At 48.5% G+C, this 21,862-nt stretch overlaps 1 protein-coding gene across 8 annotated transcripts in view; it reads right to left on the bottom strand.

The window, feature by feature from the left end:
• EFR3B (EFR3 homolog B) overlaps window positions 1–21,862 on the bottom strand; it is a 417,050-nt gene that overhangs the window by 241,978 nt on the left and 153,210 nt on the right. Inside the window, exon 1 of one of the 8 annotated variants that reach the window (XM_068280085.1) lies at window positions 6,800–6,953. The exons of the other annotated variants lie outside the window; for them this stretch is intronic. Coding sequence (XP_068136186.1) covers window positions 6,800–6,806 — 7 coding nt within the window. The 5' untranslated portion in view covers window positions 6,807–6,953. Of the gene's footprint in view, window positions 1–6,799; window positions 6,954–21,862 lie in introns of those variants that run through there. 8 annotated transcript variants of the gene reach the window in all.

Here is a 21,862-nt window from a genome sequence, read left to right as displayed (position 1 = left end):
GGGCAATATAATAGCTTGGCGGATGAGCTTTTTGTCCCTAGGCCTTCTCAAAGGACTAGAGGACATGATCTGCGCATGGAGGAAAAACGTTTTAGCCATTTATTTAGGAAAGGGTTCTTTACAGTAAGAGTGATTAAGATGTGGAATGCATTGCCACAGGAAGTCGTTATGGCAAACTCTATACCTGCATTTAAAGGGGGCTTAGATGCGTTCCTTGCGTTGAAAGACACCCATGGCTACAATTACTAGGTAATGCCCAGTGATGTTGATCCAGGGATTTTATCTGATTGCCATCTGGAGTCGGGAAGGAATTTTTTTCCCTTTTGGGGCTAATTGGACCATGCCTTGTAAGGGTTTTTTCGCCTTCCTCTGGATCAACAGGGATATGTGAGGGAGCAGGCTGGTGTTGTACTTTGTTCTCTGGTTGAACTCGATGGACGTATATGTCTTTTTTCAACCAAAATAACTATGTAACTATGTAACTATGATGATATGACAGTAGGGCTAGCTTGGCAAATACCAGCTTTCTTTATGGGGCACATGATGTAATAATGTTGAGGAACACTGTTTTAAAGTTCCTTTTAGCCCACTAAACAAATAAAGAAAAAAATATTTTCCCAGAATATTTAACACCCAATATCAACACTATTTGCAGCAATTTGGTCACGTGGACTATCAAACATAAAACTGGAAAGGCTGGACATGTCCTGTAAGTGAATTCTCAGCAGTGTAGCACCTTGCCCAAAATACAATCCACAAACAGCAGCAATAACATTCCCCCGCTGGATGAGGGACGTGGGCTGAGTAATTTGCACTCTATAATGGGAAGGTGATGACAGAAGGACAGGAAGATGCATGTAGCAATAAAGATCAGGGTTCCCTTGTAAACACAGCTCCACAGATAAGAGTCATGCCAGGTCAGTGCGTTGGTATGACAGCAGATTACATCAACACATTCCAGAGAGCATGAGTGCCAGTCACTGTCCAGCTGGGGACCTGCTGTCTCCACACAGCCATACTGACACAGCGGATAATGTACTGACCTGCCAAGCGCAGGATTCAATGCCTGGGCCTGACTTACTGACCGGGGAGGGGGGGGGGGGGTGGGCAGGCTTGGAGGGCTCTAGCATTGTGTCATCAGCAGGCGCTGCTGCCATCTGCTCCACGACCTATTGGCTACAGAAGGAAAAATTGGGCGCCAGACAGCGAAGACAAAACGGACAGTGAAACACGAGTATCATAGGGTTAAGTATGGATTTTGAGAACTAAGCATAAGATGTGGAAAAGTTAGCATTATAAGTCTTGCCCAAGGACTCCTTACTGAATAGGTACTGACGCCAGGATTTGAACCTTGGTCACGCTTATCAAAGGCAGTGCCCTTGACCAGTACACTATCCGGCAGAGGTTAAACGACACCTGGAGTGAGAGTCATATGGAGGCTGCCATATTTAGTTTCTTTTAAACAATACCAGTTGCCTGGCAGTCCTGCTTATCTTTCATGCATCAGTAGTGTCTGAATCACACACCTGAAACAAGCATGTAATCTAGTCAGACTTCAGTCAAACATCTGATCCGCATGCTTGTTCATGGTCTGTGGCTAAAAGTATTAGAGGCAGAGGATCATACTACAACAGTCAAAGACTGCCTTATGTCTAATAGCCCCCCTCCCTCCCCTATACAGTTCCCTGATGCTTAGTGGTCCTCCGTCCTTCATCTATACAATTCCCTAATGTTTATTGGTCCTCCCTCCCCTATACAGTTCCCCGGTGTCTAGTGGTCCCCTTCGCTCTCCTATACAGTTCCCTGGTGTCTAGTGGTCCCCTTCCCTCTCCTATACAGTTCCCTGGTATCTAGTGCTGTCCCTCTCACCATATGGCTTCCCTGGTGATTTAGCACTCACCCTCCAATATAGCTTATCTGGTGGTCTAGAATGGGCCAAACATAATTCAAAGTGGGGGAACCACCAGAGGGCCAAATCCGATGGCTCCGAGGGCCAGGTTTGGCCCACAGTGGGGCCGTTTGACATGTACGTCCTAGAGGTTAGGCGATTGACAAGAAAGATGCACCAAAAACAAAGGCATCTTGTCGACACTCCTGGCATTACCATTCATTCTGCAGATACTCTGCGCTGTGTCTGAATCCATACACTACAGCTGACCTATTCTGCACGGTTATTGGTCATCCCCAGCCAGGCGTCTATCCAGGCAGCAATTTATCCAGCGGGGCCCACAGTAGCTCTCTCCCCAAACACAGCACTGCTGGCATAGGAGATCCTCTGCAGCACAGGGAGCTTATGTATATTACTGTGACTTATGGTACAGATCACAGAGCAGCACATAATACATCAATGATATAGAAATACAGGAAATAAACAGCATACAGGGACATCCAGATACTACAATGTCCACTACTAAGTAACACACACAGCAAATATGGATGTCACAGTGATCTCTATGTGACGCAACGCTCAACAGATAAAATACAGACCATCCTATAGACCACATGGAGCTCCAAAACATCGGGGCAGGCTGCCATAAATAACACAGGCTAACAGTTTTCAAGTCACTGAGGGGAATCACACTGAGTGGGGGTCGCACTGAGCAGGGTCACACTGAGCGGGGGTCGCACTGAGCGGGGTCACACTGAGCGAGGGTTGCACTGAACGGGGTCACACTGAGCGGGGGTCACACTGAGCGGGGGTCACACTGAGCGGGGTCGCACTGAGCGGGGGTCACACTGAGCGGGGTCACACTGAGCGGGGGTCGCACTGAGCGGGGTCACACTGAGCGGGGTCACACTGAGGAGGATCACACTGAGCAGGGGTCACACTAAGCGGGGGTCACACTGAGCGGGGTCGCACTGAGCGGGGGTCACACTGAGAGGGGGTCGCACTGAGCGGGGTCACACTGAGCGGGGTCACACTGAGCAGGGGTCACACTAAGCGGGGTCACAGTGTCGATGACACAATGTGGCGCACTGTATGGGAACTAGAGCAGCAAGAGTTCGGAACTCTTGCCTGGATAATATCATATTCTAGGATTGCTGGAAGGTCAGCGAATAAAGCCTTGTTCACACAGAATCTAGTGAGTACAGCCGTGCCCGATGTCCCCCTGCACAGCAACAGAACACATCATTAGCCTGCAGGCTAGCAACATGTCTCTACAACCTTTGCCCTGAAATGTGGCCTGCGGGATCGGGTCCTAATCTCCCTACATTATGTACTATTGCAGATACAGGTAGCACCCATTATAAGGACTGACCTATCCTTACTAAATCCAAGATTGACCAGAATTAGTAAAACAAAACAAAAACTCCCATCTATAATAATTTCCAAGCAGGCCACTGTGTGAGTATGTCCTTTTGTCATATACACGCCCCCTGCTGCTCCGCCCCCCACACTGATTGAGTGCGGCGCTATGTCCATCTCACTGTAAGGCCTCTTTCACAGTGGGACGGTGCGTTTGATGCGACGTTAAGATCGCATAACGTGCCCCTAATGCAACGGATTGAAAGACTATAACTTGGACGTTATAGTACATTCTTTAGCCCTGCGTTTGTTGCGGCGTTTTCGTCGCACAGTGATGGAACGAAAACGGCGCATGCGTTACATTAAAAAAAAAAACATTACTGAGCATGTGCAACACACACAACGCAGCAGATTTATTGCTAAACGCACAGCATGCAGCACTTCCTAAATATTGGTACACGTTACACACAACGCACCGTGTGCACTGTGAATGTTGCACAGACTTAATATCGCTGTGCGTTAGTCCACTTTAAAACATTTTCTAATGTGTGACTTTAACGTCGCGCTGTGAAAAAGGCCTAAATGCATGGCGCGCATGTGCAGCAGGGTGGAGCGCGCGTGACGAGATGGGGAGCGCGATGTCCAGAAAGATGGCGTGCGCATTCCTGCCCCGAGCAGCGTAGTTTGCGCCTCCAGCTATTACAGATATAATTTCCCTTTTAGGTCTGCCCACCTACCACTATAAATGGCCCCACACATTTGAGTCCTCCCACCCTTAGATAGTCATGTGACCCCCTTGAAGCTCCAGTAATGTCTCCATGCTGGGACTTCCTGCGGGGCTTTCGGGGAAGAACCCCTGGCTTTGTGCTGCATACACCAATCCCCTGCTTATTGGGGGCACAGCTGTTACAGCAATGGGGGCACAGCTGTTATATACAACCTTTATACGCTGCTCCCCCCCCCTCCCCTCTCTGAATAGTGGGATTCCTCTATACACTGCAGCCCCCTAACTCTCTTTAGGTTCTGCAGCACCTCTGTGTAAAGCTGCCCCCTCGCTGTCTGTGGGTGTTGGATGCCTGTATACAGGGCCGGTCCTAGACATTTTGCTGCCTGAGGCAAACTTGTGAGGATGCACCCCCAGCACCCGACAATTTACTCTGCTTCATTAATGTTCTTACATGACATGCTGCAGCTCAACACAATAGCACACTGGTTGGCTATGAGTTAGTAATAAACAAACTGCTCCCCTTCAGCCACTCCATTCCTCCACAGGAAGGTACACACAGTACAAAAATGCTGCCCCTGAAATCTCCGCCTGATGCAAATGTTTCACCTTGCTTCATGAGAGAACCGGCCCTGGCTCTATACAATGCAGCCCCCTCACCATCTGTGGGTCCAAGAGAAACTCAGCTCCCCTCACTCTCTATACATTGCAAACCCCTCACACTCTCTGTGGGTGCCACATCACATCCGTATAATGCAGCCCCCTTCACTCTTTCTGGGATGGGTACCACAACACATCTGTACAATGCAGCGCCCTCACTTTCTGAGGATGCTATAGCACTCGTGTGTAACACTAAGGGTGCTGGACCAGCTCTGTTCAGTGCAGCCACCCCCAACCATGGGTGTCACGCAAGCTCTGTACAATGCAGCCTCCCTCACTCTCTGTACAATGCAGCCCCACTTACTCTGTACAATGTAGTCCCCCTTACTCTGTACAATGCAGCCCGCCTCACTCTGTACAATGCAGCCCCCCTGACTCTGTACAATGCAGCCCCACTCACTCTGTACAATGTAGCCCCCCTCACTCTGTACAATGCAGCCTCCCTCACTCTCTGCACAATGCAGCCTCCCTCACTCTGTACAATGTAGCCCCCCTTACTCTGTACAATGCAGCCCGCCTCACTCTGTACAATGCAGCCTCCCTCACTCTCTGCACAATGCAGCCTCCCTCACTCTCTGCACAATGCAGCCCCACTCACTCTGTACAATGTAGCCCCCCTCACTCTGTACAATGCAGCCCGCCTCACTCTGTACAATGCAGCCCCCCTCACTCTGTACAATACAGCCTCCCTCACTCTCTGCACAATGCAGCCCCCCTGACTCTGTACAATGCAGCCTCCCTCACTCTGTACAATGTAGCCCCCTCACTCTGTACAATGCAGCCTCCCTCACTCTCTGCACAATGCAGTCCCACTCACTCTGTACAATGTAGCCCCCCTCACTCTGTACAATGCAGCCCCCCTCACTCTGTACAATGCAGCCTCCCTCACTCTCTGCACAATGCAGCCCCACTCACTCTGTACAATGCAGCCCCACTCACTCTGTACAATGTAGCCCCCCTCACTCTGCACAATGCAGCCCCCTCACTCTCTGTGCAATGCAGCCCCCTCACTCTCTGTACAATGCAGCCCCCTCACTCTCTGTACAATGCAGCCCCCCTCACTCTGTACAATGCAGCCCCCCTCACTCTCTGTACAATGCAGCCCCCCTCACTCTCTGTACAATGCAGCCCCCTCACTCTCTGAGCAATGCAGCCCCCCTCACTCTCTGTACAATGCAGCCCCCCTCACTCTCTGTACAATACAGCCCCCCTCACTCTCTGAGCAATGCAGCCCCCTCACTCTCTGCACAATGCAGCCCCCCTCACTCTCTGTACAATGCAGCCCCCCTCACTCTCTGTACAATGCAGCCCCACTCACTCTCTGAGCAATGCAGCCCCCTCACTCTGCGCAATGCAGCCCCCCTCACTCTCTGTGCAATGCAGCCCCCCTCACTCTCTACAATGCAGCCCCACTCACTCTCTACAATGCAGCCCCCTCACTCTCTGTACAATGCAGCCCCCTCATTCTCTGTACCATGCAGCCCACCTCACTCTCTGTACCATGCAGCCCACCTCACTCTCTGAGCAATGCAGCCCCCTTCACTCTCTGCACGATGCAGCCCCCCTCACTCTGCACAATGCAGCCCCCTCACTCTGTACAATGCAGCCCCCCTCACTCTCTGTACAATGCAGCCCCCCTCACTCTCTGTACAATGCAGCCCCCTAACTCTCTGTACAATGCAGCCTCCCTCACTCTGTACAATGCAGCCCCCTAACTCTCTGTACAATGCAGCCCCAATCACTCTCTGTGCAATGTAGCCCCCCTCACTCTGCACAATGCAGCCCCCCTCACTCTCTGTACAATGCAGCCCCCCCCCCCCTCACTCTCTGTACAATGCAGCCCCCCCTCACTCTCTGTACATAGCAGCCCCCATCAGTCTGTACAATGCAGCCCCCCTCGCTCTGTACAATGCAGCCCCCCTCACTCTATGTACAATGCAGCCCCCCTCACTCTATGTACAATGCAGCCCCCCTCACTCTGTACAATGCAGCCCCCCTCACTCCTGCCTTGCTGATCACTGTGCATGGTGCTGGGCTGCCTCTGATCACAATGCCCCCACGCTGGCTGTGTGTACAGTACAGCACCCATCACGCCCCATGCATGCCCTGCTGCCCGCCCTGCACAATGCTGCTACCAGCCATGAAGACGGAGAGGAGAAGCCGCTTACCGTACATCGCTGCTCAGTCAGTGGCCGGGCTGTGCCTCCAGCATCAGGGAGGGGGCTGGGAATGAATGGAGGAACTGGAGAGCCTCATTCAGCTTTGTGGAAGCCCAGCTCGTCTCCCTAGAGAGAGGCAGAGAGAAGGGGAGGATTGTATGGAAATGTCTCTCCTCCCTCCAGTGCTGTCTGCGTCTCCCCCAGCCTGTCACACACACAGCCAAGCAGTGCTCCTGTCCTGTCACACTACTGCAGCCACCACTCTGCCTGCCTGCCTGCTGTCACCCTGCCTGACACCACCACACTGGGCACAAGAGCTTGCAATCTGAAACCCCTGATAATTGTATGGAAATGTCTCTCCTCCCTCCAGTGCTGTCTGTGTCGCCCCCAGCCTGTCACACTGCCAAGCAGTGCTCCTGTCACACTACTGCAGCCACCACTCTGCCTGCCTGCTGTCACCCTGCCTGACACCACCACACTGGGCACAAGACCTTGCAGTCTAAAACCTCTAGTGCTGTCTGTGTCTCCCTCAGCCTGTCACACAGCCAACCAGTGCTCCTGTCACACTACTGCAGCCACCACTCTGCCAGCCTGCTGTCACCCTGCCTGACACCACCGCACTGGGCACAAGAGCTTGCAATCTAAACCCTCTAGTGCTGTCTGTGTCTCCCTTAGCCTGTCACACAGCCAACCAGTGCTCCTGTCACACTACTGCAGCCACCACTCTGCCTGCCTGCCTGCTCTCACCCTGCCTGACACCACCACACTGGGCACAAGAGCTTGAAATCTGAATCCACATTCACTAATAATGCTGGAATAAAGGTTGCCATACATTACCTGATTTTCCTGGTCGATGAACCATTCATTTTGATAATTTTAGCAGATCGGCAGATAATCGATTATGCTCCATTCTGAGGGGCTTATTTGTACTTTGATTGCGAGAAAAGTGCAGATATAATAAAGGTAACCATATACATCTAGCGATTTTGCTTTGATCGACTTAATTACATCTCCTCACTAGTTTCCAGATAACCCAATCACAATCTAGAATGACCTCCTGGTATTTACATATACAAGATTTTGTACGTACTTTACCCCTCTTCTGGAATGCCCTTCCACAACAGACAACACATCCGTCACTCCCAAACCTTTTGATATCTTTAAAGGACTCCCAAGCCCACAGCCCCTTGCCGCAGCTCCAGTCCTATACTATTGCCGAGGCACAGTACCGGTGACGTGGGCTGGTTCTCACACAGGGCAGGCACACGCCCGTGCATGGGCAGAAGACTCCAAGACTTCTCACGGGCTGTCCCTCTCCTTTGGAATTCTCTCCCTCAGCCGGTTCATCATGCCTCAAGTCTGGAAACCTTCAAACGTACTCTGAAAACACACCTGTTCAGACAAGCCTATAATTTGCTATAGGCAGCACTGAAGGCACACTGGCTCACCCACTAATCCTGGTGTTTCCTTCCCCTTTGTTTCCTCCCCACTACCCTCTAGATTGTAAGCCTGCAAGGGCAGGGACCTCCTCCTTGTGTTTCTCATACTGCTGTAATTTTAACATATGTATATGTACCAACCACATATCAACTATGTATGTATCTGTATTTATTCTATTCAATGTCATGACTGTACAGTGTCTTGTATTTCTTATGTATATTTGTTCCCCATTATTTGTTTGTACTATGTACAGCGCTACGGAAGATGCTGGCGCTATATAAATAAAAAATAATAATAATAATAACCCATCAATCCTTAAGGTGGCCACTAACAATCTGATTACTAGCGAAAAATCGGTCGAGCTGTCAGAAATTCTGATCAGATTGGTTGTGGATAATCTCCATTGTTGGACACAATCGATTTTAAACCATTATAAAAATAGGTCCGGCATGGTGCGGACGTATGTACGCGTGACAGCGCTTTGACGCATTGAATCCCTATTGGCTACATGCGTCTCTGACGTCGCTCGGCACAATAACACGCCCTCTCCACGGTGGACGGGCAGCGAGTTGAGAGAGCCTCTGGCTACTCCTCGCAGAGCATTGCTAACCATGTGGGCATGGGAGTGACCTCCTGATCTTCAAGTTTAACGGACAGGCTTGTCTACGTATTGTCTCATACAACAACAATGTTCTGATTTGCATGTCCTTACAATAACATTTTTTTGATTGTTTACCCACTCAGAGGGTGAAGTATGGGACATTTTGGATGGTTATTTACATTATGTTTTTGCACTATGTGGGTGTATATGTCTGTCTGCTGCTTGCCTTGACAAAGGGGACCCTGAGTGCAGGGCCGGGCCGAGGCATAGGCTGGAGAGGCTCCAGCCTCAGGGCGCAGTGTAGGAGGGAGCGTAGAATTCATTCAGCTGTCATTCCTAATTGTGTTTGAAGCAGAGAGAAATAAGAAAAAGGGATACATGGCAGTGACTGCAAGCCAGATAAGTAGATATTAAGGTGTTGGGGAGGTTGTGGGCCCTGTGGCACCTCTTAGTCTAATAGCAATCAGTGTGTGACAGCTGGGGTGGGAGGGATGGAGGGGCGCACTTTGGTGTCTCAGCCTTGGGTGCTGGAGGACCTTGTCCCGGCTCTGCCTGAGTGGCTCCGAAAAGATCATCGGCCTTGCAGGTCTGACATAGATTGCACGTGTATGTGATGGGACAATACATTTTGGCACTTGTTGTTCCTGCAAGTCCACGGGGGGGACTCCTTCTTCAAATCTTTGTATTGAGCAGCCTGGGAGCCCAGCACCAGCATCCACACGCCTTGGTGTGCAGTTCTACTAGTACTACTAATTCTACTAGTAATGAAAAAAGTGCTTCATTTTTACATAAATTATTTATAAATGATTTAGTCAGTAATTGCCCATTGTAATAATAACAGTAATCTACCCTAATGACTTATTAAAAAACATTAAGTCCCTAAGCCAGGCTTTCTCAACCAGGGTTCCCTGAGTACTCTGCAGGGGTTCCTTGGCATTTCCCCGCATTGTAGGGGAAGTATAACAGAGCACATGTATAATAGGGGATACTGTAACAAGAAGCAGTAAATTGGGGGTGAGAATAATAATAAGCACATTAATAAAAAGCACTAGGATAAGGAGACAGTGTAATGAGTAGCAATGTAAAAGAGATTGTAAAATAAACAGCCTCACCTACTTTTACAGACCATGGGCCTGATTCACAAAGCGGTGCAAAGTGTTTGCACACCTGTGAAAAGCCCTTTATCACACCTAAACTCAGTTTAGGCGTGATAAAATGAAACTGTGAGAAAACGCGGAAAAGCCGCCGCGTGTGCTCAGAACAAGGCGGCTGATTCCGCGTCCAACGCGGCGGCTTGCACGCCTAGGCCTACATCCAGTAGTATGGCCGAACGCGGAGAAACCGCCGCATGCCTTGATAGCGGTGCGGCGGATTCCGCGTCCAGCACGGCGGGTGCTTTACAACACATGTCTGGTGTGGCTGGGACTGATAGTCCACACAGGTTCAGAAGGACGCGCGCGCGCTGAGAGGCAGAACTTATGACAGCCAGAAGGGGGTCAGCTGACCAAGCCGGTCAGCTGACGATTTAAACCACTTCCCATTGGTCCAGCACTTAGGGGAGGCGCTGGAGAGCGCTTTGCTATATATACTGGGTGCTGGTCATTCTCTGGTTGTCTGACGTTGCGATCACTACGTGGAAGCACTCAGACCTTTTTGTCAGAATCTGTGTTATCATTCTGTTATACTTTAGACTAGTCCCAGGGTGTTGATGATCAAGGACCTCACACCCAAAGATTAGGAATCTGTGTTATCATTCTGTTATACTTTAGACTAGTTCCAGGGTGTTGATGATCAAGGACCTCACACCCAAAGATTAGGAATCTGTATTACCATTCTGTTATACTTCAGACTAGTTCCAGGGTGTTGATGACCACGGAGCTCACACCAAGACTAGGCATTGTTTATTATCTGTTATGACCTTCTGCTTTCCTGACCACTCTTATGTTCACTGATTTGGTACTTCGCTATATCTGATACTCTGTTGCCGAACCCTGCTAGCCATAGGATTACCAAATCAGCCTCCTGTCTTTGTACCTTGTATGTCAGTATGTTGCCGACCTGGCTTTTCCGACCTTGAGAGCTATCTCCCCAGTTAGGAGATAGTTCACCGATCCGTCAGTGACATCCTTCCATTGGTGTCACTCACGCTCTGGTCCTTCCCTCTTCCAGTCTGACTCCTCCCCACGGGAGAGTCTCAGGCTGTGGAAGGAAACCACTCCGGCAGTATTCCTTGCTGCCTTGTACCTGTCCTCCTGGTATTGTTCTCAAAGTATTACTGTTGCACCAAACACTCATATCTCTCAGGTGTCCAGAGGTTAGTAATATATCTGATTATCGGTGATACTGCAGATCATCAATAATCGGGTATATATCTGTATTCTTGGTGATACTGCACATCACCAATAATCAGACCCTCTCTGTGTTACACCAATCGTTACAGAAACTCGCGCGAAATTCCCGCGCGCAATCACGCGGCGCACGGTGCAGTGCGCGCGATGCGCCCATTAAACCCTATGGGCGCTGCGCACGGAATTGTGCGATTGCGCGCGCAAAACTTTGCACGTGGGACTTTGCGCGCGATAACCAGCACAAAGCGGTGCTAAATCAGCGGTGCAAAGGTTATCACGCCTAAAGTCTTTTAGGCGCACGGCTTTGTGAATCAGGCCCCATGTCCTGATAAAAAAAAATGCAGGGGTTCCTCGGGATCAAAAATTGTTTGCAGGGGTTTCTTGAGTTCCAACAGTTATTTCCAGGGTTCCTCCAGGGTAAAAAGGTTGAGAAAGGCTGCCCCAAGGTAACTATTTATTTGTGTCAGTGGGTGGGTTAAGGGAGAATAATGGGTTAATAAATTATGGGGGATTTATGTTTTAATTTATTTTAATGTAATATAGTGTTTACTTTTTGTCCATTAGATCTCCCCAGACTTTATTCCTGTGAACAGTACACAGGAAGTGTTGTATATGGATTTTTTTACTTTCATTTTCTGAATGAACTCCAGTACCTCACTGATGCCGGTGTTCATTCATTACAGGCACTTTGATCGACTTTGGGAACACATGTTCCCATTTACTGATCACAGACTGGCGGGATGGCGACAGAGGCGGATGGGTACGTGCACGCGATCATGAGCAATTAAAGTAAATAAACAAAGACGCATACCTATCCCCCTGATCTGCAAGTGAAGTTTTCAGGGGCGCAGATATGCGTGACAGGGGTCGGAAACAGGTTAAATGATCTCCACTCCTATGTAGGATCACTTCTGACTGCAAGGTTTAGCACAGTATTGTGTTTTAAATGCCCGGTTCACCACAAATTTATGTATCAAAAAGTTGTTTACTGCAGTACTTGTAGTCCATGTGGTCTTGGAGGGTCTCTAGTGTAATGTAGTGAGATCACTGGGATATTGGCTCGGTTCCCCGTGTTAGGGCTTGTTCAGACGGACGCTTGTGGAGCGTTTACCGCAAGTGTTCGGAACGTCGCGGTAAACGCTCCCATTCAAGTGAATGGGAGCGTTTACACCGAGCTTTTGCACGCTTTTACCCGAACGCGGCGTTCGGGTCCCGATTTTTGCGAGCGTTCGGGCTGCCCCTGGAAGCAACATGTAGCTTCCAGGGAGCGGCCAACCGCGACAGCTAATGTTCCCCTAGGGGAAGAAAAAAACGCGACCGCATCAGAACGCGACTGAAGGCTACTGAAAGCCTGACCGCGCAGCCGCCGCAACGCCCCCAGACGCGACGCTACGCAGACGTCCGTCTGAACCAGCCCTTATGTATGAGGGCCCACCCCAATATTTAGGAGTTCTCTAAAGACACTAAACGTTGTTAGCGGCATGCCTGGTGGTCACGATGGGTTGTTTCTACAGGACTTGTTGACCTCTCTGTCACATAGAGATCATTTTGACATGAAATGGTCAATGAGGCTGGATTCACAGTGGTTTGTTGCATAATGCAAGCGTTATGAGTGTAAACAGCAATGGTGACTGGAAATAGACTTCAATACAAAGCCTGCATGCAGCGAGTTAGAATAACACAATCCGCTACTGTGAACAGCCCCATGGAATCGCCATAGTATTGTATGGGCAGCGAGTTGACATTCAGAATTATTCTGTAACAATGCTGAGCTCTGTGAAGTAGCAAATAAAACCTGCTTGCCTGCAAATGTAATTATTATTGTTATTGATTTATAAAGCGCAAATATATTCCGTGGTGCTGTACAAAGTAAGAAACAAACATGGGATACAAAATAATACAGACAATTGTTTACATCAATTATAGACACCGTTGCAAAATGCAGAATTAGTAGACATACTGTAGCAATTACAGTGACAAATGTAACATAATGAATAAAATGTACAACAAATTCCAAGACACAAAAGGGTGAGAGATCCTTGCCCTTGTAACCTTACAATCTAAAGGAATGGGGGGGGGGGGGGGGTGTTAGATGTGGAGAAATGTACAATATGCATACCTAGATGAAGTGTTTTTTTTAGGTTATCTAGTAAGGAGTACAACTTGGTCAGAGGTTGAAGGGGGACTAGCCTGGGAGTTTATGCTTGTTCAAAAAAGTGAGTTTTGAGGGAGCCCTTTAAGATTTCAAAGGTTGGAGAGTGACGGATGTGTTTTGGAAAAGGAATCCAGAGGAGGGGTGGGGTACATGAGAAATCTTGTATACAACTGCAACTTGTATGGGACCCACTACAGGGTCCCTTTAATCCAACTGCTTTATAATCCATCTGTTTTATATACCCTACTGATAGGTCAGACATCCGTTACACAAGCACCTATGTGAGTCGTGCAGCTGTGTGCTTTTGGTACGCACTGAGCCTAGTAGGCTATGATAAAAGTTTCAGGGGGGTGTGAAGTTGTACTGCTGCGGAGTCACTGCAACAATGTTGCTTTTCACATGATTGTCATGTCAGGTGAGGTGACTTGTCACTGTCATCCCCATGAGTCAGCCTGCTGTCACACACGGTCCCATGACCCTGGTACTTCTGAACAAATCAAGTCGCCCCACTGAACCGGTACATGAGCAGTGTCAGCCCACGGTGGGCGGGAGATGAAGACATACACTGTCTGTTGTAAAGAAAATCATGCCTGCCGTACACATTGCAATTCTACAGCAATTAAAGGACACCTTAGCCCTTAATGAATTCAGTAATTGACTCCATGGGCTCGATTCACAAAGCGGTGCTAACCCAGTTAGAGACTTTAGGGGTGATAACCATTGCACCACGCTGGTGAAAAGCCAGTTTAGGCGTGATAAGTTTAGGCGTGATAAGTTTAGGCATGATAAGTTTAGGCGTGATAAGCTTAGGCGTGGTATTGGCTAAGAAGGCTGAGCATCTGCTAGCTTGGCACAAACCAGTCCACATGGTTCTTAAAGGACCACTGTAGCAAAAAAATTAAGCAGGTGATTCTGACAGAACCGACAGGTTTTAGAGTAGTCCATCTCCTCATGGGGGATTCTCAGGGTTTTCTTTATTTTCAAAAGTATTTACTGGGTAGCAGTTTGCTAAGTCTAACTGCCAAAATAGTAGGATACCAGCCAGCCAGGGGCGTAGCAATAGGGAGTGCAGAGGTGGCAATGCATCGGGTCCCTTGGGCCAGCTTGCACACTATTTGGGCAGTTAGACTTAGCAGCTGCAATTCAGGGAATGTTTTTTGTAAAAAAAAAAAACCTGAGAATCCCCCACGAGGAGATGGACTAGTCGGTTCTGTCAGATTTTTTAACTGCTTCCTTTTGGTTCTTTAACATTGAGGGGTATCATTGGGAGAGTTGGGGGAAAGTATAGAGGCAATATCTCCACCATGCAGGACCACAGACGTTACAGTGTATCTCAACATGTGGTCAGATGCCTGCTAAGTAGCCCCTTTATCTAGGGCACTTTAAACTCAGTGGTCTTACGGCAGACTGGGCAATGTGCTGGAAATACTGAGCAGGGTCTGCTGAGAACAGCCATTGTCTGAGCACTGAAAGACAGCTTTGTTCTCAGAATGGCTACTGGAATTCAACACCGGCGGGTTTGCTTTGCTTCCCTACAGCAGTGGCGCCAAAACTGGGGCAGCACACAGCCCGCATCCCATGATTGTCTGCACTCCTAGCAGAGTCTGGGATATGCAACCTGACAATCTTACAACAAGCTTTATTGACAACCGAAGTATGAACGACATGATTACTATGAAGCAGACAGTAATACAGTTATAGAGGATTAGTTTATCAGAATTAGTCATACATATTCATACAGGAGCATGGCTGGGACCTGGAGACTGACTGTACTATAGCCATAGGTTTACTCTAACGAGATTCTACTGTAGTCAGCAAGCAGTATGACAGTAATTATAAGGGTCTTAGGACAAAAGCTTTTCTTTAGGAGAGATGGTCCATAAGATAGTAATAATTCACCTTGAATGCAAATTTAATGCAGCTTGTAGTACAGTGTCTTGCAAAAGTATTCCCGACCCCGCCCCCACCAACCGCCCTCTCCCCCGGCACACACTCACACCCCCTTTGGCTTTGTACCTATTTTGTTACACTACAACCTGTGACCTTAAAGTACTCATGACCTGATCGCAAATACTTTTAAAATTGTTTTATTACTGGTGCTGTGACTTTGTCACAGCACCATTCTACCCCCTCCAGCGCCCCCTTTGCCCCCATTCTGGCATCGATTATGAGCGGGTAGGAAGTGACAGTTCTTCCTCCCCTATGTGCGACCTCAGCTCCGCCCCCTCTACTCGCAGCTTTAGTTCCGTATATGATTCACTGCACACAGCGTGCAGGGTAGCTGCGCTGTGTGCAGGCTTGTGATAATTGAGGTTGGAAGGATATCCGACCTCAATCGTCACAAACCCGCACACAGCGCAGCTCCCCTGTGCATTGTGTGCAGTGAATCAAATATGGAACTAAAGCTGCAAGTGGAGGGGGCGGAGTTAAGGACGCACACAGGGGAGGAAGAATTGTCACTTCTTCCCCGCTCATATTTGACATTCTGCTCAGTCGAAGATTACGACTGAGCAGAACGGGGGGCACTGGAGGGGGAGGATGGTGCATGATTAGTCACAGCACCAATAATAAATACACTATTAAAAGTTTAAGGGGGGAGACCGGGTCAGGGGTACTTTAATGCTTCTTAAAGGACATACGAGGTGAATGAATAAATCTATCTTTACTTACCTGAGGCTTCTTCCAGCATGCAGCCACAGCAATATCGCTGACCCCCGATGGGTCTACAACGACTGCCCATGTGCGCAAACATCCCCACAGCATCGCGCAGTACCCTCCCGGTGACGTTGGCACATGCCAGTGCATATGCAAAAAACGCTGACCCATATTGGGTCGGCGATACTGCAGAGCCTGCCGGTGGGGCCCGGAGAAGACCTGAGCTGCGGCAAGGAACATACATGACTTCTAGGGTCTGGAAGAAGCCCCAGGTAACATGGGTGTAACAATCACCCCTGCAAACCCTGTCATCGCAGGGGGGCCCAGAGGCTTTGGGAGGCCCTCCTCCTCCCTCTCCCCAACCCCAAGTGCAACCAATTAGCAAAATAACCTTCTCTTTTGCTCACAGAAACCGTCCCTGCCACCTCCTACCGCCATGCAGAGTAGAGAGTAGAGAGAGCGGGTATAATTTCTTCCTGCTTGCAGACACTGCTTCACAGCAGAACACTCTCTGCTGCCATTCGCTGGTTAGAATGTAAGTATACTTGAATTCTAGCCTCAGGTACTGGAGTCTAGTAAAGACTTGAGATACAGGCCGGGCCGAGGCATAGGCTGGAGAGGCTCCAGCCTCAGGGCGCAGTGTAGGAGGGGGCGCACAATTCATTCAGCTGTCATTCCTAATTGTGTTTGAAGCAGAAAGAAATAAGAAAAGGGGATACATGGCAGTGACTGCAAGCCAGATAACTAGATATTAAGGTGTTGGGGAGGTTGTGGGCCCTGTGGCCCTCTTAGTCTAATAGCAATCAGTGTGTGACGGCTGGGGTGGGAGGGATGGAGGGGCGCACTTTGGTGTCTCAGCCTTGGGTGCTGGAGGACCTTGTCCCGGCTCTGGATACAGGGTCTCTTTAAGCAGAGTTTCTGCTTAAAGAGACCCTGTATCCAGAGCCGGAACATGTGCCTCTAGAAGGCCACATAAGGGGTTATCAGGTCGAACTGTACCTGCGGTTAGATGACGGGAATGGTAAACAAAGCCGATATTTACAAAACATTGCATTCTTTGTAACTGGGTTATAAAGCAATGGAATATTACATTATATTAAATGATGAGGTGGGTCACATGCCCATGCCCGCCAATTGTAGGCTTGGGGGTATGGCTCAGATGTCAGAATTTAACTGTTTGATGTTCATATAAAATAGGGAGCCCGGAGGGAAAAGAGCATTTCACTCTACTTTCCAGCTATCTGGATCTCGCTCCGCTTCCTAGTTAGAATACTAGCTTCATGTATGTATGCTGTAAATATATATGATGTACATAGGACATAGGAAAGACTATTTATACTCTGAAGAAATCAATCTGTAACACAAGATGCTTGATTGCTTAATAAACCCCTTTGAAAGGTGAAGGTGGCTGTCTCCGCTCTATCTCCTGTATGCTGTCGCTGTGAGTTACAGCTCTGATGAGTTGCTGGTGCCGGAGCAAAAGGTGTGTTGTGCTGTTGCCAATAGAAACCAACGTATAGGTTCTTACAGCTGGTTCCCGATATGGGGTTTGGGGACCAAGTGCCCCATGCGATGATTTTTGCAGGGGGGCCTTATTTAGTCTAGTTACGCCCCAGGTCAGGTAAGTAAAGATAGATTTGTTTATTCATCTTGTATGCCCTTTATTCTTTTTTATGTGATGAATCTACACAAAATAGTCCAAGTTGGTGAAGTGAAATAAGAAAAATATACAGTGTATAAAAATGAATTACAAACAAACAAAAATAAACTGGCAATTGGCATGTGCATATGTACAGTATATACCCCCTTTGCCATGAAGCCCCTAAAAAGTCTTGATGCAACCAATTAACTTCAAAAATCTCATGATTAGTGAAATGAAGTCCACCTGTGTGCAATCTGAGTGCCACGTGATCTGTCAGCAGACTCAGCATAAACACACCTTTTCTGAAATGTCCCAGAGGCTTCAACACAACTAAGCCAGAAACATCACACTATGAAGACTACAGAGCTCTCCAAACAAGTCAGGGCCAAAGTTGTTGTGAAGTCAGGGATGGGTTATACAAAATATCCAAAGTTTGGAATATCCCTCCCCCGGAACAAATCCATTGTCTTCAAATGGAAGGTACATGGTACCACAACAAACCTGCCAAAATAGGGCCGCCCACCACAACTCACAGACCAGGCAAGGAGAGCATTAATCAGACAGGCAGCATAGAGACCATCGGTAACCCTACAGGAGTAGCAGAGATCCACACAAAAGACTGGAGTATCTGTCCATCCATAATAAGCCCTACACCAGGGGTCTCAAACTCGCGGCCCGCGGGCCATTTGCGGCCCTCGATACAATATTTTGTGGCCCTCGTCGGCAAAAGCTTACTTATAGTTCGCTTCAGTGCTCCCAAGTAATCCGCCGCATCCCCGCTGCTAAACGAGGGCTGCAGAGCCCCCAAATCGCCCGGGGGTAATCCGCCAGCATTTCCTGGAAGGGGCAGAGCTTTCAGCTTCAGCTCTGCCCCTCCTGACGTCAATTGCGGCGCATCGCCGCCTCTGCCCGCCCCTCTCTGTGAAGGAAGAGTGAGAGGGGCGGGCAGAGGCTGTGATGCGCCGCGATTGACGTCAGGAGGGGCAGAGCTGAAGAAGAAAGCTCTGCCCCTTCCAGGAAATGCCGGCGGATTGCCCCCCGGGCGATCTGGGGGCTCTGCAGCCCTCGTTTTGCGGCGGGGACATGGCGGATTACTTGTAATGGGAGCACTGAAGCGAATTATAATGTAAAATAGGCAAAATAGTTCGCTTAAGTGTGAATTTGATTTTGAAATAAAAATCAATGCAAGGGACGGGGGGCGCGGGAGCTGTTGATTGATTGATTCCCTTATGCGGCCCAGCCTCATCCTGACTTTGCCTCCTGCGGCCCCCAGGTAAATTGAGTTTGAGACCCCTGCCCTACACTCTATAGAGCTGGTTTTATAGAAGAGTGGGCAGAAAAAAAAGCCATTGCTTAGCCTTAAAGAGAAACTCTGACCAAGAACTTTATCCCAATCAGTAGCTGATACCCCCTTTTACATGAGAAATCTATTCCTTTTCACAAACAGACCATCAGGGGGCGCTGTTTGGCTGATATTGTGGTGAAACCCCTCCCACAAAGAAACTCTGAGTACATACTCTTGGCAGTTTCCTGTCTGTGAACCTTGCTGCATTGTGGGAAATGGCTGTTTACAGCTGTTTCCAACTGCCAAAACAGCAAGCAGCAGCTACATCACCTGCCAGCAGTAAAAATGTCACCATGTGATAAATATCAAAATATAAATAAAGGATTTAAAATATTTTACAATGGGCAAACACTGACTAAATCATTTATACATAATGTAAAAATGAAGCACTTTTTTTATTACATTATTTTCACTGGAGTTCCTCTTTAAAAATAAAAAGGCACATTTGAGTTTGCCACAAGGCATGTGGGTGACTTCCCTAATGTTTGAAAGAAGATGCACTGGTCGGGTGAGGCTAAAATTGGACGCAAACCAAACACATCCCACCACCCCCATTCATACAATATTCATTTATAGGTTATTTAGTCAGTGTTTGCCCATTGTAAAATATTTCCTCTCCCTGATTTACATTCTGAAATTTATCACAGGTGGTGACCTCTTTACTTCTGCCAGGTGATTTGTATGGAATGTTCATTACTGAGAGTTCTATGCACAGAGGGAGATACTGCTTGCTTGGCAGTTGGAAAAAGCGTTATTTCCCACAATGCAACAAGGTTCACAGACAGGAAACTGTCAGGAGGACCTGGGTCATGACATTACACTGTGGGCAGGGTTTCACCACACAGGAGTTTCACCACAATATCAGCCTCACAGCCCCCCCGATGATCTATGTGAGGAAAGGTAAATATTTCTCATGGGAAGGAGGTATCAGCTACTGATTAGGATGAAGTTCTATCCTGGGTTTAAGCATTTAGCAAAGCTGGCTTTGAGCCAGGGGAGGACTGGGACCTTTTGGCCTGGGGGGAAAACACAAACTAGAGGCCCGTTTTCACGGCAGCCCCAGCCCAAATGACATCACACACGTGCCCCACGTGCTATATGCCGGTATTCACGTGAGAAATACAGCAAGGACACTTGAGGGACAGCGTGACAGGTAAAGTATAAATGTGCTGCCACCGGGGGGCACATAATACATTTTGAGTTACAACAGTCAGGGTTGCTATCTCTTACACAAGTCCTGCAAGCAGCTCTTCTGGAGTCTAGGGACTGTCTGCAAGCAGCCCTTCTGGAGTCTAGGGACTGTCAAAAACTTTTCAACCTAGACAATATCTTATGTAGCTGTGCACATGCAGTTAACAATGGTGAGAGACCAGACAGGTTTTTTCCCACGGACCCTGCAGGTAAGCCTCTGCTCTGTATCATGCTGTGTATATTTACTAGCTTGCCTGCCCTGCAATTGCTCTGTAATTGTGCGTTTATTTCCCTCATTCAGTCTAGTGTTTCACATTGCCTTATACAAAAACCTGAATTCACCAGGCACAGTGCCAGCCCTAAATCATTAAATGAGAGGCAGCCTGGGGGGAAATCTCCCCCCTTCCCCCCTGGCCAGTCCTCCCCTGCTTTGAGCAGAAGCTGATGCGGCCTCCATGACACTGGATCCCGATGTGGTGATATATTTTCCCCCACGCTGTCCAAATCATCTTTCTTCAGCCACTTCTATTCCCATTTGAATTCTGAATAAATCAGACACTGTGTTCTTCATACTACCTCAGTCAGCAATGTATGTCTTTATTAATATTACGTCTCTTCCATCCCCAGAGACTTCCTCTGCAGCTTCGCAACCGCAGCAATCTATGCACCAACGCATTCCGCAGCTCTTGTTGTTTCACTGTATTTCCATCTGTTCTGCATTTCACAAGGCAAAGCTTATTCCTGCAGTTTCCTTTCTTCTTACAGGCTCAGGCTCCATGCAGAAATGTCTAGGATTATTCAGGAACACTTGGCTGTTCCCTCTTGGCCGGTGTAATGTCTGATTGCGCTGCCTGGAAGCTCCCTTCCACACTGAGTAGCACGCATGCCCAGTGTGAAGTTAATGATGCTGCTGGAGGTAAAATACTAAATATCTCCGCTCCCACACCTCTTACACTCCCCAAATTTTCAGGGTAGAGAGGGGACCCCCCGAACGACCTTTATGCCAAATTGCAGCCCCGAGACCCGCTGGTTCAGGAGATAGATTAGAGAAATCTATCTCGGGAACCAGCGGGTCTCGGGGGCTGCAATTTGGCATAGAGGTCGTTCGGGGGGTCCCCTCCCTACCCTGAAAATTTGGGGAGTGTAAGAGGTGTGGGAGCGGAGATATTTCGTATTTTATCTCCAGCAGCATCATTCTATAGGAAATGTGACCGCACAGTCTCCTACTGCGCATGCGGGGCAGCGCAAATCCACAGGCAGCGTAATCAGACACAACACCGGTGTACAGGATTTACACACTGACCTGCCGAAGTATTTTTGTCAGGCTATCATGTGAGATTGCCCTCTGGGGTGCAGAGGCTGCAGCTCCTGACTGCTGATGTAAATACAGACTATCATTCTCTGTGACAGAGGTGATAAAGTAAGGGAATCAGATGCTTCTGTCCTGGAACTGTAAGGGCGACCTGGATGGAATGTTCCACACTTGATGCAAAAAAGGAACTTTAAAGGACAACTGTATTGAGAGGTATATGGAGGCTGCCATATTGATTTCCTTTTAAGCAATACCAGTTGCCTGGCAGCCCTGCTGATCTATGTGGATGCAGCAATGTCTGAATAACACCAGAAACAAGCATGCAGCTAATCTTGTCAGTTCCGACATTAATGTCATAAACACCTGATCTGCTGCTTGCTTGT

Source organism: Hyperolius riggenbachi, chromosome 4 (genome assembly GCF_040937935.1).
Source record: "Hyperolius riggenbachi isolate aHypRig1 chromosome 4, aHypRig1.pri, whole genome shotgun sequence".
Lineage (NCBI taxonomy): Eukaryota > Metazoa > Chordata > Amphibia > Anura > Hyperoliidae > Hyperolius > Hyperolius riggenbachi.
Note: the sequence above shows the minus strand (reverse complement) of the source record. Positions and strands in the feature narration are given on the sequence as shown.